Source organism: Natrix helvetica, assembly GCF_964273705.1.
Source record: "Natrix helvetica genome assembly, chromosome: 1".
In the NCBI taxonomy this organism is placed as follows: domain Eukaryota; kingdom Metazoa; phylum Chordata; class Lepidosauria; order Squamata; family Natricidae; genus Natrix; species Natrix helvetica.
This window is the reverse complement of record NC_138548.1, coordinates 231,553,880-231,572,157: the sequence shown is the minus strand read 5'-3', so window position 1 is coordinate 231,572,157 and position 18,278 is coordinate 231,553,880. Positions and strand designations below refer to the sequence as shown.

General features: G+C 38.4%; 1 protein-coding gene across 1 annotated transcript in view; it reads left to right on the top strand.

The window, feature by feature from the left end:
- PITPNC1 (phosphatidylinositol transfer protein cytoplasmic 1) overlaps nucleotides 1-11,627 on the top strand; it is a 179,204-nt gene extending 167,577 nt beyond the window's left edge. Inside the window, exon 9 of the mRNA XM_081934410.1 lies at nucleotides 5,664-11,627. Coding sequence (XP_081790536.1) covers nucleotides 5,664-5,923 — 260 coding nt within the window. The 3' untranslated portion in view covers nucleotides 5,924-11,627. The remainder of the gene's footprint in view (nucleotides 1-5,663) is intronic.
- The last annotated feature ends 6,651 nt before the right edge of the window (nucleotides 11,628-18,278 follow it).

Genomic DNA, 18,278 nt, shown 5'->3' with positions numbered 1-18,278 from the left:
TTTAACATTGGGATTAAAAAAAATTAAGGGGCTTTAAGGTGTATGTGTTTGAAATAAAGTAAAAAAATGGTGCTCACTTGAACAAATGTTCTGCTAAGCTTAAAAAAAATAGGCATGACAAAGTGAATGGCATTTGAGTTGCTGATTACATCTATCCTTGAATTATGAACCAAAAATAAACCCAAGGGATGATGCATTGCACTGCATGTCTGCACACATCTTTAGCTGCAGTGAGTTATCTCCAAGGAAAATGAAATTGTCAGGTTAGGCTTCACTGAATGTACCATTTGGTAGTTTTGTCTCTGTTTGCTGTGCCTATTGATGGAACAATCCTTTCTGTCACTGGCTGTGATCTATTAGATCAGATTCAGGCAATTACTATCCCAATGCTACAGTTTTCTTCAGAAATAGATAATATTCCTGGTTCAGATGGCTGAGCTAGGACTTCTTTAAATTGATTTATTTAACAAGCTATCATGGTCCAGTTTGTTGGAATATAATACACAGACATAATGGATGAGTTCATTCTTCATACCATGCTGAAAAATAATTAAGTAATAATACATGTTTTGTTATGTACAAATCAGGCTGGTATTGTATGCAAGTGGGCATTATCACTTTCTTGCTCCATTAAAATTACTGCATTTCACTCAAGGAGCAGTCATCAAATAGGAAAAGGAAATGAAAGTGGCACTTTTATCTCCAAGGAAAAAAGCATTAATTTAGGAAAAGTAAACTCTCCTTCAATCAAGCTCAGCGCTGGATGACTTCATAGATAAGATTCTTGGCAACGATACTGAAATATTTTGCCATTGCCTTCTTCACAATTTTTTTTAAACCCTCCATTATAGTTTCCTGGTTTTTCTTATACTCCCCCATCCAAAAACTAACCAAGTTTAACCACATTTAGTTTTTGGAAATCTAATAAGTTTAATTACTGGTAGATGATGTCACTTAGCTGGATACTGGAATAGACAAAGAATGAAATGGGAATTCTTGCAAAAAAATCAAAAACCACAAATGTTCATATTAACTAAGAATGTACCTTCTAAGTTCTCTCTTTTCATATAGGTAGTCCTTGACTTATGATCACAATTGAGCCCAAAATTTCTGTTGTTAAGTGAGACATTTAAGTGAGTTTTGACTGATTTTACTATCTTTCTTGCCACAGTTGTTAAGTGAAACATTGCAGTTGATAAATTAGAGACCTGGTTGTTAAGTGAATTGGGCCTCCCCATTGACCGCTTGATAAAAGGTTGCAAAACCTTTAGGACATAACAATGGTCATAGGTGTGAGCCAATTGCCAAGCATCTGAATTTTGATCACATGATCACGGGGATGCTACAAAGGTTGTAACTGTGAAAAGGGGTCATAAATCACTTTTTTTTCAGTGCCGTTGTAACTTTGAATGGTCACTAAATGAAATATTGTAAATCAAGGATTACCTGTATTAAGATCTCACATGGTCAAAAGTAAATAATCCTAAATTAGGCTGTTAACAAAAGTAGAAGCAGATGGAAAGGATATCTCTTCTCTGGCTAGCCCTTGACATAGAGTGGGTGGGGGAAACAAGGACAAGAAATCTCAGTGTTCGTTTTGGCGTAAATGTTCAATAAACAGGGGTCACTGGAAGTCTTTCATGGTTATCTCCACGGTTTTGATGCAATAGATCCATATGTCTGAACCAGGGGCGGGATCGAAAATTTTTAGCAACTGGTTCTCTGCCCGGTTGCTGGGTGGCCATGGCCATGGTGGGTGTGGCCTACTCGACCTCCTGCACCACAGTGAGGGGGAGATGTTTTCACCCTCCCCAGGCTCCAGAGCTGTTTTTTGAGCCTCCGGGAGGGGGGAAATGGCCTCCCCCAGGCTCTGGAGGCCCTGTGGAGGCCAGAAACCGGAACTTCTGGGAGGACCATTTTTCGCCCTCTCTAGGCTCTGGAGTCTTTCTTTGAGCCTCTGGTATGGTGAAAATGGCCTCCCCCGGGCTCCAGATGCCAGAAATAAGCCCATTTCTGGACTTCTGGAACTTCCAGGAGGCCCCTTTTTTAAACCCACCCCCCCCCCCGAGCCTCCACGTGGGCCCTGCACTTACCTGGCATCCAAAACAGACCAAATGTAGACTCCTGGGAGGGGCGAAGCTGGGCGGAAGGGACCAGCCAATCCTTACAACTACCGGTTCGACGAACCAGATGTAAAATTAGCATGCGGTTTGCCCGAACCGGTCCGAACCGACTGAATCCCACCCCTGGACTGAACCTTGTTTTCCTGGAATAATTAAATACCGATAGAGAGTTTAATCTTGTCAGCGAACATTAAATATAGTCCTCAACCTACAACAGTTCATTTAGTGACTGCTCAAAGTTACAATGGCATTGAAAAAACCTGACTTATGACCCTTTTTCACATTTATGACTTAGCATCTCTAGGGTCACATGATCAAAATTCAGATGCTTGGCAACTGATTCATATTTATGCTGGTTGCATTGTTCACCTTTTGCGACCTTCTGACAAGCAAAGTCAATGTGGAAACCAGATTCACTTAGCCACCATGTCATTAACTTAACAACGGTAGTGATTCACGTAACTGTAGCAAGAAAGGTTGTAAAATGGGGCTACATTCACTTAACAAATGTCTCCCTTAATGGTGCGAACTGGCTGAATCCCACCACTGACTACAGCCATTAGTCCAAGTTATTGAGGAGCCACATAATATTGATATCAGCACCAAATGCTCTTTTTAAAGTCTTTCGCACTATCCATCTCCCAGAAGTGATGAGTGGTAATTTAAAACTTTACTAATTAGATTTTCCCCAAGTATATGGTTTCAAACAGCTCTTAACAACCATTTGTTTGTTATTTGTGTTTGAACTTCTCTTAGTTACCTTCCTTAGGAATCCATGCTCACTGCAGGAAAGTTGAAACTCAAAGGAAGCTGGAATTTCTTGTGATTAAAGAAACTCTTCCCCAAGATTCAAAACATTAACCTGGCTTTGAAGTCCAGAAACCTCAAATGACCTTTTGCTGAACCCATCTTGAATTTTGAACTGTTGGAAGGGGAAAAAAAAACCAAGGGGATATTTACTCTATGAAATTTGTATTGTATGTTTGAAGGAATCACACACACAAAGTAACTCTGCCCTCTGGTGGAATTATTCAAGATGTAATATTTTATGTATCTGAATAAAAATCCAAGATCTTTCCAGTTAGGTGAAGAATCTGATCTGGCTACCTTTAGCTTTTGTTATAGCCATAATTAGATAGTGCAGTTATTTCAGGTGTACACATATAACAACTGAATTCTAACAATTTCATGGTTGTTGGGGGGAAAAGCCACTATATATTTTTCAGTCAATTTTAACTTGCAGGGGGCACTGTTCATTTGTTGCCTTCACTTGAGTTCTTCTCATGTTACGAATGAAATGTTTGTTGGCTTTTTTTTAACTGTATACTTAGGCTGAATTTTTTAATAATACTTTTATTGAGTTTTAAAACACTGGAGCTTCATTTATAATAATCTCAATTATTTTTAGTACAATATTGTAATGCTTTTTTATAGGCATATGATACATACTGTATGTGAGCACAGAAAATTTCACACTGTATCTGGAAGATGATAGAATTAAATTATTCTCCTTATCTAAATATGAGGTAAAGGTAGTCCTTGACTTACAACAGTTTGTTTAGTGATCATTCAAAGTTACACCACCTCTGGAAAACAACACTTATGACCGTTGTTCAGTTATAACCTGTGCAGCATCCCATGATCATGTGATCAAAATTCAGATGCTTGGCAACTTGGTTCATATTTATGACCGTTGCTGCGTTCCAAAACCATGTGATCATCATTTGCAAACTTCTGACAAGCAAAGTCAATGGAAAGGCCAGATTCACTTAACAACTGAGTTACTAACGTATCAACTGCAGTGATTCACTTAACAACTGTGGCAAGAAAGATTGTAAAATGGGGCAAAACTCATTTAACAAATGTCCCACAACAGAAATTTGGGGCTCAATTGTGGTCATAAGTATATTTATATATCTTTAAAAATACATGAGAGAACTGCAGCTATGTTGTATTCTACAGCATGGAAACTGATAGAACAATAAAACATCATGGTTTTCCACTTCAGTTTTCCTATTCACTGTAAAAAAAGGTGAAATTATAAATGACTCTTCTTGTCCTAAAAGGCTTAATTACAGCCATACTATATGGACAAAAAAAAAGGAAAAATAGTCCATGCTGGTGAAAGATTGCAGAATTATTAACTATTAAGACTTAAAGTAGGGCAGCATTTACTCACTGTATAATAAAGCAGCATTTAACAATATAAAATTGTCCTTGTTGTCTAGTCGGAAATGCCAGTAAACCCTAAAAGTTATCCCATTTGGCAAAAAGATCAGCAGATGCAAATAAAAATAGAAATGCTTCCATCATGAAATCTAATTTACCATATAAAATATAAGAATACTTTAAACTCTTTCAAATTTTTATTTTCAACCTGCATTTAGAATTGCATTAACTGTCTGCCGATGGGATGGATGAATAATTGCAAGTAGTGTCTCTCTGAAATACCCTATTTCCCTGAAAACAAGACCTCCCCGGATAATAAGCCCAATCAGGCTTTTGGGCGCATGCACTAAAATAAGCCCTCCCTGAAAATATTGCAACCCAGCAGCAGCCATGAGGTGACCTCACTCGCTGCCTCCTGCACCTCAAAAATAATAAGACCTCCTCCCCAAAAATAAGGCCAAGTGCTTATTTCAGGGGTCAAAAGAAAATAAAACCCTGTCTTATTTTCAGAGAAACACGGTATTCCCATGGAATTTACTGGTAATTTCATTTTCCAGAGGCTTGAAGGCAGTAACTCCAAAGCAGATGAAGGGAAAGGCAGGCAGGAGAGAGATGAAGAGAATTTTACTGCACAATAAAAGTATTTCATAAAGTTGGATGCAGCCCACTGGATATATGTCTGTGGCTATATTATAACTCATTGATAAGGAAATCCTGGCTGAAACAAAGGATCCATCTTATCTCCAATAGTTTGTTTCAGCGTTCATTTTTATGACTTTCGTCCTTATTTTGAATGAAACCAGATAAAAATATACAGGTAATCCTCGATTTACAGCCATTCGTTTCATGACTGTTTGAAATTACAATGGCACTGAAAAATGTGGCTTATGACCATTTGTCACACTTATGACTGTTACAGCATCCCCGTGGCCATGTGAACAAAATCCAGGTGCAGTGATTTGCCTAACTATGGCAAAAAAAAGCAAGGTTGTAAAATGAGACACAACTCACTTCACAACCACCTTGCTCAGCCACAAAAATTTGGGGTTCAGTTGTGGTCGTAAGTCGAGGACTACCATAATTCTGGAAATAAACAAATGTTGCTAGCTTAGGTTTTTTGCTCATAGTTTTGTTTTGCAGGCCCAGAGTCTTCTTTTAGTGGTCAGCAACTCTAACAGTGAGATGAATGCTGTTCAGATGTGGCTCCTGAGATTTCAGCAGCACTTCTGAACTAGTGACCGTAGCTCCTCTTAAGTAAATATGCACACTGACGGGCATGAACTCCTTAAAGACAAATCACCCAAATAAAACTTGGTGCTGATGCCAACTTGCACAGATTCTAACCAAATTCTTTCTTTCTTCTCCTCGAAGACATGACTATGGATGAAGTCCGAGAATTTGAACGAGCAACTCAGGAAGCCACCAACAAGAAAATTGGAATCTTCCCTCCTGCGATATCCATCTCGAATATCTCCCTTCCCTCTTCGATCCGCAGTTCTCCTTCTAGTGCTCCGTCTACACCTCTGTCCACAGACGCACCGGAATTCCTAGCGGTTCCCAAAGATCGTCAGCGGAAAAAGTCTGCCCCAGAAACTCTCACGCTGCCAGATCCAGATAAAAATGCTCTCTAAACCCAGCATGGCTTTTTTTCCCCTTATGACAAGCTATGACTGACAGAATATCATTTGCAAAGTTTCATGGTAGTTGTTTTGATTTAAACAAATATTGATCTGGAATCATGCGTTTCCCATTCCCCCGTTCCCTTAAGCTTCCCCTGAAACTAGTTAGCTAAATGCATGCAAGGTCATAGTTCATGTGCTCTGATTCCCAAACTAAAGCTCTAAGCCATATGACAAATGTTGCTATCAACCCAGAATGAAGTATCTTGTTTAAAAAAAAAATAGAAGTAAAAGCAGTCTCTTGTAGTGATGAATGCAAGCAGAAAATCTAAAATTGCAGTGTTGATGACTGGAGAGGGTTACAGGGATTTCATGAAGCTGGCGAGGACATCCAGAGAGAATGAGGTTCTCCTTAGCTACATTTCTCATTTCAAGCCATTATATCTCCATTTCTGAAATCCTTTTTTACTCTCAGGCCGAATGCACCTTAAAGTAAACCTTGGAACTGCTGATTCACTGATCAACACTTGAATACCAATAGATTCAGATTCCTTTTTACAGATTACAACTCAGGATTTGGGTGTAGCTAATGCACACTTTAAGCTCTTCAAAAATTAAAGAACCAACGTGCTCTAGCTTTGTCTTAAAATTATAATCATTTCGAGACCCTGGAACTATTTGTATCTTGCACAAAAATTTGTAACTCCTTTTTATTCTGTGCTGTTGTGAAACTTTTCTGTGTTGGTTTTGGGGAACAGGAACCTATTGAAGGAAGAAAAATGGAAACACAAACAAATAAAATAGGCTCCAAAGTCGAACGGGACAAATATATTCCAAGAAACAATGCTATTATTAATTCATAATTCAATTCAGGTCTTCTGAGTTCCTATGAAATTAATGAAAGTCAAGATTGAAAACCCCGTTAAAAAGTCAGCCCATTTTTTGCAACGTTGTGAGCAGTCATTCATCTATTCAACAACTTGAAGTTTTGCTGAGGGTGTTCATGCTGGCCTGTTAAAAGAAAAGCAACAGATTGCAGCATAAAATATGTTAGGCTTACTGCGCAGATCCTTTCTTTCATTTTAAAAATTGTGTTTGTGTGTACGTGCGTGCACACACGCACATACAGGGTTTTTAGAATGAAATGCACACGCAAGATTTTTAGAATCTTGCATATGCATATACATTATATTGCCAAAAGTATTCGCTCACCTGCCTTTACTCGCATATGAACTTACAGTATTTAACCTGTGATTATGTCTTCCCAACTGAATTGCTGTTAGTACTTTATTCCCCTTTGGATTCATTGTTGGGTCACTGACACTGCATAATGTGGCTAGATATTTCCTTACTCTACTCCATGCTTCATTCGTTTTTATTATTCTATAGATGCATATCAGTTATAACATGACTTCTCCAAATTAATGACTTTTTTCATTAGTCTTTGTGCTAATTATAGTTAGTCTGGATTTTATCAGACTGATGTTCGTTTATCTATTCTGTATTAATATGAGTATTGGGTAGAGAATTTGTAACAACGTCCATTAGACATCAGTCAGCAGAGATCTGGAGCATGCAGCATGGCCATATGGGAATGCATGGGGCAGGCAGAGGTTGAGGGGAGCAGGTAGTCCTGCAAGTAGTTCTGTTCTATGGTATCTAAAGCTTTAAAGGCAATGACCAGGAAACTTGAATTGCACCTGAACGTCTATTGGGAGCCAATGTAAGTTCATATGCGAGTAAAGGCAGGTGAGCGAATACTTTTGGCAATATAGTGTATAAATATATGAAATAGTGAATACATTGTAAGGCTGAGCCATGAATAAAATGAAGAAAGAAAACTCGGGGAGATCCAAACAATTTTTTGAAAAGATGTGTCTACCAGTAAGTCTAGTATATCATGCTCAAGAGAGTCAGAGTGAATACTTTGTCCAAAAGAGGTACTTTTTTTCATTTATGCTCATTATTATGACTTCCTTTGAATACAGGTAGTCCTTGACTTCCAACCAGTTTCTTAGCGATTGTTCAGCGTTAGGACAGACCATCTCGAGGAACTTACAACCTGACTCGAAGTTCCAACAGCTATCCCCTCCTCCCCACAACCACCACTGTGGTCACATGACAGCATTTCAGCCACTCAGCAACCAGCCTGCATTTATGGCTGTTTGTAGCATTCCATGTCCCATATCATGTTTTATTACATTTTTTGCCAAAAAAGTGTCATTTGCTTCTGTTTTTTAGCAAAACCTACCCATGGGAAACAATTGGTTTGCTTAACAACCACCGCAGAAGAGGTCATAAAATCAGGTTAGTCATGTGGGTGCCCACTATACAACTGTCACAATGTACAACCATAACGGGCAGCTCCATTACAGTTGTAAGTCAAGGACTACAAGTGCAGGCACCTGAATTCAAAATGAAAAGGAAAACTGCTGTAGTTGACAACTTATTAAAAAACCTCAGTCTAGACTTTGTTTAAGAGCAAAACAGTTAATGTGGGAAACTTCTGACAGAAACAAAACAACCTGCCAGCTTCCTGAGCTCCTTCAATTGTATTCTTTTCCAACAGTGAAAATAGAAGTGTTTTTCTTTTGGCTTTAGGCACCTCAGAAAGCGATATTAGTTGCACCCAGCCACATAGTTTAGAGAGACAAAGTATTGGCCTGCTAATTCCATCACCCTTCAGTCTCAGGAATTAAAGATACTTCTCCATATACAATTTAGGACACTTGGCATCTGTTCCTTTCCTTACAATTCATTCAGAATCTAATTTAGTAAATTAAGTCAGTAGTTAGCCACATCTAAAGTAGAATCATTTGTGAAAGTGTCATAAACATATAGCATTAGTACAAGGGAAATATAAAAAATATATATATCCAGACCTCAGGGGGGATAACTATAACTTTGAATAATAATAATAAAAAATCTAGTAAGCACGGCAGCATGAATTTTCATATGAAAAATTGTAGCAGACTTAAATCTCCAATTAACTCTCAAGTGACTTCTTACTTAAATTGTACATACCAAGAGAACTGTTGTTTAGGTTTTAGTCATAAAAAGGTAGAGTGGGAGAATAGAATGCACTATGTGCATTTGAAAACTCAAAATATGTAGTTGCTCTAATTCTGTATTTAATCCCTCCCACCCATCATTTAGCTTCATGCCTTTTCTTAGTTATTACTCAAAATATCTTTTTTCTGTCTTGCTCAGCATTCTGAAGTTCTGTGTGACACTTGTTAATACCTGTTTTCATTATTATTATTATTATTACATTTCTATACATAAATACAGTTTGAGTTTATGGCTTTACGTTAGCAGAAAATTATGATAATTTCTTTAATGTTAAGCCAAATGTTGCTCTTCCTGTATCTTGCACGGATTGAGCCAAATGTTGCTCTTCCTGTATCTTGCACGGATTGATAAGCCAAGACATCAAATCCTTGTGCTGATTTATATTAACTTTCACTTCTTCCTCAATTCTTTGGCTTGGGAATAAGATCAGGTGTTTTTCATATATATATGAAAATTCTTTATATATATATATAAAGAATATGCTTGTTAAAAGGCTGCATAGCAAAAAATGAAAGGTAATAGCATGCTATGGAAAAATAATGGACTTTTCTATGATACTTTCTGCTCTCAATGCTGCAGCAAGAATTATTTGTTCAACTTGATGTGCTATCCAAATTGGGTGCTTAATGAATAGACAATATTTGATTCTTCTGCATGTCTAAATGATGGCTGAGACAATTGATGTGTCAATCAGCCTACTCTTTGCTTTTCCTATATTTCCAGGAATTAGCAAGTATCAAATGGATGTTTTTTTTCAGCATATACACTCTCAGGCACCTATGCTTTTCACAAATTATTTTACGTTCTTTTGTCACATTCTGTTTTCCTTCCATAGGTTTTGCCACTAAACTAGACAATTATCCCATTTACCTTTCTTGATTTTTGTCATCTGCTTTAAAAAAACATATTTCTGACACAAGAATAATAATTAAATTAAATTTCTAGCATATTTTGGTTGCACTAATGTGTCTTTTCCATGGGGAAAAAAGTTTGGCTGAGCTGTATTGTTGACTTGTCTCATTTAGTTTGTACAGAATCTGCTGTATATTTTTAGCTATCTGTTTTTTGTGAGGATCAGACCTGTGGATATTTATCTATTTGTTTTGTGGAACAAAGTGGCACTTTCAATAGTCTGGTGCAGCAAAGCAAACTGAAGCCTGACTGGGCTTTCGAACCTTAGGCCCGTTCCCCGTTTTTTCAATGAGAATATTTGATCATTGCTAAGAAGAGGAAAGAGGACTATGTTCTGAAATGAATATACTGCTGGCTTTAAATTAACCTTTCCCTATCAAAAAAAAAGGGGGCTCCTGAAATTATCTGTTTCAAGACCCATCTTGGACTTCCTAAGCAAAAGAAAAAAAGCTTTTTAAAAGTTTATTCATGAGAGTCTCAAAAAGGTTGCTTAAACTTTGTTATAGAAAACTCTGGTGTATTTTCATCGGTAATGCTTTCCATGTACACAAATCTTTAAAAATCCATGTACAAGAAATCTTCATGGGGTTATATTTGCTAAAAAAGTTTGCAACAAAAGTTGTTAAATTGCCATAAAATAAATTTGAGCCTGGCTGTTTTTCACATATCAGTGTACATACTGCAGTTGGTGTACGTTTAGATCAATTATTTCATTTGAATGAATAGAAACAGTCTAATCAATTTTAGGTAGAATCTTCACAAAGTGGTTGTTCTGGGGAAAATAGGAGAAGGAAGGAGTATTAGGTATGTTTGCCACCTTGAATTATTCATAAAAGGTGGGATAATAAATAAATCAAGTTACTGTTAATGAGCCCACCTGGAATGGTATCGTCTAGAATAGAAATGCTCTGGGCAATTTTTCTTACTGCAGATTTCTGTTTCATTGGCAATGTTTTTTTTTTAATGAAACTTTTTAAAATTTTGTTAATAGAAATAAAAATTGCTCTGCTGTTTTTATGTGAATGATAATAAGAGAGATGTGTGTCTTTAATCACACATAGGGTTGGATCCTGAGGTTCCTCTCTATGAGCAGAAAAAGTCAAAACAGGCTGACCAAACACCTCAGTTAGCCTTCCCAATGCTTAGCTGAGGGCCCATAGTCAAGCAAAATTCCTCTCATACAATTTTGGGTTGGGATTTGCTGCACTGGAACTTTAGAACATGGCTGTTGTTTAAAAGACATCCAATGTATGCACTTCATGGCAGTTAAATCATAAGATGGGAAAGGTTCATGAACTTGTCATTAGGAACTCATTAATTACCATCCTTCAGTGTTCTGTTTCATAAAGGCTTGAAGCTAAACTAATGGTGGGGAAGGGTCTTTTTGTTTGGACGGCATCATCTTAAAATTACAATTGTCTATGGGTTTTTTTTAATGTTCCTTCTCAAAATAAGGGTTTTTTTTTGTTTTATTTCTGTGACAATCTTTGTGACTGAGTGTTGTGTATAGTAGTGAGGTTTTCTGAGAGTTTTTTTGTTTTGTTTTTGATGATAAGGATAGTGTAATGAAGGAAGGACCAAATGCTCCAAGTTACACAATACAAGACGTGAATAAAAGAGTCAGTCTCATGGTTTCCATACGTACATAATTGTTGCTTTTTCAGTTATTTATTATTGTTTGTAAAACTGTCTTTTCTTACATTCTGTTGTAAATAAACTACAAGCAATCTTCTTTCCAAGACTGCCTTGCTTCATTTCTGAATTCATGCAATGGCAAAAGGCTCATCTTGCTATATTTAAGGCATTACCTCTTCAGCTCTAATCCATAGGGTCAAAATAACTAGGATAATACCAAATGAATCCAACATTAGAACGTTCTCTGGTGGAAAAAGGGTGAATCTTCTAATGATGGATAAGAATATAGTAAAAATTTTCCAGTGGAAAACATGGTGGACTTTTGATGCCAAACCAATGAATTGTTTTTGAATACCTCAGAAGACCAACAAATGCACAACCTTTTGTCAAGAGTTTACTGGAATGAGTACTATATCAGTTATAAATAAATAGCTTCATCAGATGTATGACTAAATGAATTCGGATCAGGTCACATCAGTTTTTAAGGTACAACAAGATGCTTTTTGTTTGTGTAAACAAAAGATTCATGTAATGGAAGTGTTGGAGTAGGCCTAGAGAGAGTTAGGCTGAAGCTCATTCTCAACTGTGGAAGCTCCCTGAGAGAATTTGGTCAGCCACTCTCAACCCAATCTACTCATAGCATTGCTGGTTTTGGAGAAAATATGGGGAGGGAAATGCCAGGTATGGCTTGCTTTCTTTCTTTCTTTCTTTCTTTCTTTCTTTCTTTCTTTCTTTCTTTCTTTCTTTCTTTCTTTCTTTCTTTCTTTCTTTCATAAATTATTTTTGAAAAATATAATATTTATACATTTATAAAATAAAATAAAGTAATTCCCATGTCATTACAGGTATGTCTAGTTTAATAGAAAGAAGGACTAGGGGAGACATGATAGCAGTGTTCCAATATCTCAGGGGTTGCCACAAAGAAGAGGGAGTCAAGCTATTCTCCAAGGCACCTCAGTGTAGAACAAGAAGCAATGGGTGGAAACTAATCAAGGAGAGAAGCAACTTAGAACTGAGGAGAAATTTCCTGACAGTTAGAACAATTAATCAGTGAAACAACTTGCCTCCAGAAGTTGTGAATGCCCCAACGCTGGAAGTCTTTAAGAAGATGTTGGATAGCCATTTGTCTGAAACGGTATAGGGTTTCCTGCCTAGGCAGGGGGTTGGACTAGAAGACCTCCAAGGTCCCTTCCAACTCTGCTATTGTATTGTATTGTATATAATAGATAGCAGTTGCCAAAACGTGACATTCTGAATGTAAGATCTAGGCAATTGGGGAACCTACCTATAATGTTCTGTATGCATAAAATGTACAATTAATGGGATTTAGAGATGAAGGTGTGGGGTTAATTCTCAGTTAATTTAGTTAGTTAAGGCTAAAGTCATAAAGGATTACTTTGCAGGGTGACTTGTTTCAGTTTTATTCATAATGTAAATCAAATGATTGAGAATGATAATTTTAGATATGTTGAGTGAACTGTATAAGCAATGATCTTATGCTAAGTAAGACCTTTGACCCCTCTGTTATTGAATAATCCAGAACAGTGGCGTGCAGTCAGGTGAGGCAAGTGAGGCACAGCCTCACCACTCTCATCATGAGGAAAAAAAAGTAAAAGGAAAAAGCTGAGCTAGTTGCTGCCTCACCGTGGATGACTCTGCTTAATCTCACTGGTGCTCTCCCTCCCCAAGTGTAGTGACTTCCTCCCCAGGCCCCCATTCATTTCTCTCTCACACACACACAGCTGGATAAAACTATATAAAAATCTAGCCCAGCTTCACTCATTACAGGTTTGAAAAGGCAACGTGGCTCCACCTGCAATCAAACTACACTTGGGGAGGGAGAGCACAAGCGAGCACTGAGGAGACCACAGGAGGAGGCAGGAAGCCAGGCAAAGAGCCATGCTGTAGTACACACACTCCCCCCCAGCCTCTTTCTTTTGGAAGGCTCAGCTCCCCTCTGCCTCTCCTCTCACCCCAGCCTGCCAGCAGGAGGTGGTAGGTGGGCTTTATTGTGTTCCAGGCATTTCCCACCCAGACAGCAGGCTGCATTTGCAATGGTGGAGGTGTTTGGGAAAGGCAGCAGGGGAATGGGAGGGGGGATGGCAGAGGAGCTGCTTTCAAGCCACTGGAAAAGATATCCAATCCAACTTTTGTGTGTGTGGGGGGTTTGTTTGAGAGTGAGTGAGAGAGGGAAGGGGTAGAAGAGATAGTCCAATCCAACTTCTGTGTGTGTGTGTTTGAGAGAGGGGGAGGAAGGGAGAGAGGGAGGAAGGAGGGGAAGGAGAAGAAAAAGAAAAAGAAAGAAGGAGCAAAGGAGAAAAACAAATGCTGTTGCTTTAAATTGGAACTGAGCATGCCTGGCTGTGGAATTCTGGGAGTTGAAGTCCACAAGTCTAAAAATATTTGAAACTCAGCACTGTGTCAGTGCCTCACCAATCATAAACCTCACCGCACGTCACTGGTCCAGAAATAAGGATCTTTTCACTGAAAGCTTTTTAGTGTATTTTTAATTTAAAATGAAAAAGCCTGAACTTGGAATTTTCTGCATAGAAGGAATGTGTTGGGTCACTGCACTCTGCTGTTTATGTCAGGAAATCCTTTTTTGTGGTTTATAATTTACAGCCTCTTTCCTCCAGTTTCTTTCTTTCTTTGCATAAAATACACTGTTTACATAAAGATTTGTGCTGCCCTGTTTAAGCTGACTGAAGCTGATGATATGAAGGCCATTTATTATCCTCATCAATGCCTAGTATGTAGCTTTGCAACTGTAGTAATGTTAATATATTACTTTGGGACCATGTTCATAGTAATTAAAACCACAGCTCATTAAAAAAAAAGTTTAAAAAAATAGCTAGTCAATTTAAAATAGCAATAACAAACAGCAGCAATATGGAAGAGGTCCAGAGGAAACCACCCATCACAATCTAACAAGATTATCGGTTTTTTTTTTTAAAAAACCCTATTTTAATGGTTAAAAAAATAAAGGAGCCATCTAGACTTCTGGATGTTATCAGCAAGGTGGTTCTGTTCCAAATCCTACAACTTTACATCTGGAACCTTCAGAGAGAATGGAGCTTCATCCAGAACAGGCTGGATCTATTTCTAGCTCAGTGTTCCAGTGGTGGGTTTCAAAATTTTTCACTACTGGTTCTGTGGGTGTGGCTTGGTAGGTGTGGCAGGAGAAGGATTCTATAAAATCCCCATTTCCTCCCCGCTCCAGGGGAAGGTTACTGCAAAATCCCCATTCCCTCCCATATCAGCTGGGACTCGGGAGGCAGAGAATAGATGGGGGCGAGGCCAGTCAGAGGTGATATTTACTGGTTCTCCGAACTACTCATAATTTCCGCTACCGGTTCTCCAAAACTGGTCAGAACCTGCTGAATACCACCTCTGCAGTGTTCCTGTTGTTGAAATACACCTCTGTTTAAACTTAGGCAAAACTAGGATGATAAAACCAGACATTTACTTCCCTGTTTCAAATAAACAAAGAAGACTGTGTAACTTTTACACTGAGAGTTGATTCTATATGACTGGGACTGCATTCTCTCCTCTGCCCTCATTTCCTTTGTGCCATCTGTTCAGACTTCTTTGATCCATCTAAGTTCAAATAACAGAAGTCAACAAATGGAAACAAAAGATGTTGAGATATAATAAATTGGAAAATAATCCACAGAAGAAGTACTGAAGATATTTCATATTGTCTGTAAGGCAGATTATTTCTGAAATGTGTAGATTTGTTTGAAACCAAAGGAAATTTAAGTGCCAACTAAAATCAGCAATGGTGGCTGTATATTCTGATAAATTATATAATATAACACTTAGCAATAACACTTAGACTTATATACTTGCTTCACAGTGCTTTACAGCCCTCTCTAAGCGTTTTACAGAGTCAGCATATTGCCCCTAATAATCTGAGTCCTGATTTTATTGACCTTGGAAGGGTGGAAGGCTGACTCTGGTCAGACCTTGAGCTGGTCAGAATCAAACTGCCAAACTGCTGACAGTCGGCAATCAGCAGAATTAGCCTGCAAACTTGCATTCTAACCACTACAACACCACGGCTCCCAATATAAATATATATGTTGATTAAGATGGCAACAATTGCGTAATATTTTCATTTATAGGAGCACTCTTCTGAACAGAAAAAAAATCCTTTGTGACCCATAAGTTACAGCTAGAATACTCATTTGAGATACCTTAAAGCAGAGATCCCCAACCTTTCTGGGTTGGTGGCCCAGAGCGGGGTGGAGGGGGGAAAGAGGAGATGGTTTTATGGGAGGGGCAGGCGCATGCGTGTGCATGAGTACCCATTGCTTGTGCAAGTGGGGCCGCGAGCTCTCGCACATATGTGGCCACAAGTGCCCGTGATGTTCACGTGAATGGGGCTGCAGGCGCCCACAATGTGTGAGTGGGCCCCCAAGTGCCCCCAATGCTCCTGCAAGTGGGGCCATGAGCCCCTGCAATGCTCGTGCACATCAGCCAGCCACTCAGGTGGCTCAGTTGCGAATAGACCGCAGTCCACTACAGGTTGGGGACCCCTGCCTTAAAGCAAGAATTTTGAACAAATTAATTATAGTAGTGGGCCTGCTTTATATACCATAACAGCAACTGCCAAGGTTGCAATCCAATCTTCAGCCAAACTGTGCATTATATGTGAGAGAAAAAAGTGCACGCCGTCCCTAAAAAATTATAGTAGCAATTTTATTTTTAAAATCCAAACACTTAATGACATTAATACAAGTCTGCACTGATTCTAAACAAAATAAGGGATTTGTAATAATATTTTTTATTCCTTACAACCAGATTTATCTTGTAAAGAGGCAGTAAATTTAATCTGAAAATAATTCAGAAAAGTATGACTGATCTTTTCTAAAGATTTTTATCAAATGTTGTAGAACTCATCCATAGTACACAAACAAAATCTCTTTGGCATGACTAACCATCTGTATGGCAGTTTGAACAACCGCTAGAAAAGTCTTATTAATTCACATGGGGTGGGGACATAATAGATCCCATCTCCATTTCTAAGACCATAGTCTTACCCCAACTTGTTAATACACAAAGGTGGTCCCATCATATGGAAAACTGAGGCAGTCACCTTGGGTTTGCACCAGTGGTGAAATTCATTTTTTTTTTACTACTGGTTCTCTGGGCATGACTTGGTGGGCATGGTGTGGTTTGGTGGGCGTGACAGGGGAAGGATACTACAAAATCTCCATTCCCTCTCCACTCCTGGGGGAAGGATACTGCAAAATCTCTATTTCTACCCCACTCTGGGGGCAGCCAGAGGTGGCATTTGCCGGTTCTCTGAACTACTCAAAATTTCCGCTACCAACTCTCCAGAACCTGTCAGAAACTGCTGGATTTCACCCCTGGTTTGCACAATTGGGAGATAACTGAAAGGCAAAAAAAAAAGTCACTTACTTCTCTCTAAGCCCTTCTATATTTTTCAAGCTGAAGTGCTATGAATGTGTTCTTTGGGTGGCAGAAGGCTAAGCCTAAAGATATTTGTTCTTCCTATTGCTGATCCCTATCCTGCCTCTGTTTCGTTTGTTCTCACTCAATGCTAGTCACTAGACTTCCTACACAACTTGAGGCTGTAATAGAATAAGGTGAAAAAATACTTTAATATCTGTGAGGATTATTTAAGATCATCTTATTCATTGGCTGAGGATATAATGAAGAGATCATGGGGATGAGGGGTAAAACATGTTTTCAAAGCATGATAGTGCAGTTGGGGACATTGCTGATCTAAAAACCACTTTCAGTTAGTAATATAATAGTAATAGCACTTAAGGCACCAGGCTAGAAAGCAGGAGCTCGTGAATTCTAGTCCCACTTTAGTCATGAAAGTCAGCTGGATGACCCTGGATCAGTCACTCTCTCAGCCCAACTCACCTCACATGATTATAGTTGGGAGGAAAATAGCAGTAGCATTAGGCATGTTAGCGGCATTGTTATTTATAAAAATAATAAAGACAGGATATAAATCAATAAAATAAATAAAAGCATGCATATTGTCTAAAATGAAAATATTTCTTTCACTACCACTTCATCCTGACTTCAGGCTAAGAGCTTTGGAAACATGTTCTTCCTTTCATTACATTTTGAAAATGATTAACTTATTTATATTTCCCTGTCAGCCTCTCCGTTACTGTTGTTGCCAAGTGATCTGCACAACAATATCCAGTCGTGACAATGAATAACAATAATCCATGAAGCAGCATTATTAAAAAACAACCCTAGCAGGCAAAAACAGTCTCCGTTGCAATTTAAATGTCAATCACCACATTAATTACTGTTCGATTGGGTAATGGATAGGCACACAGAGACTTAACGGTAACAACAGCTCTTTATTATAACACAACAAGTAAGAACAATCCAGCGAAGGTTGAGTGACAGCAGCCCTTTTATAGAGAGCTGTCAGACCCTTGGACCAATAGGATTAAACCTCTGTTCCCGCCAGAATAGAGGACCTTGGTGGAAACCACTGTAGTTGGTATAAGTATCTAACAATTACCTAAACCTGGGTTCAATTGCAAGTCTCAGCAAGTATTGTATGTAATATGATATGATGTAATAAAGTTGAACCTTTGCACACAGAAGAGTGAGAATTTCTTTTCCTGTCAAGGAACTATAACTATATTACTACTGCCCCTCGATTAGGAAGAATGTCAAAGTCTAAAGGATGCTATTCTTGAATCTTCTAATAATCTGGAGTCCGGGAAGACAGTGTGTATGGTACACC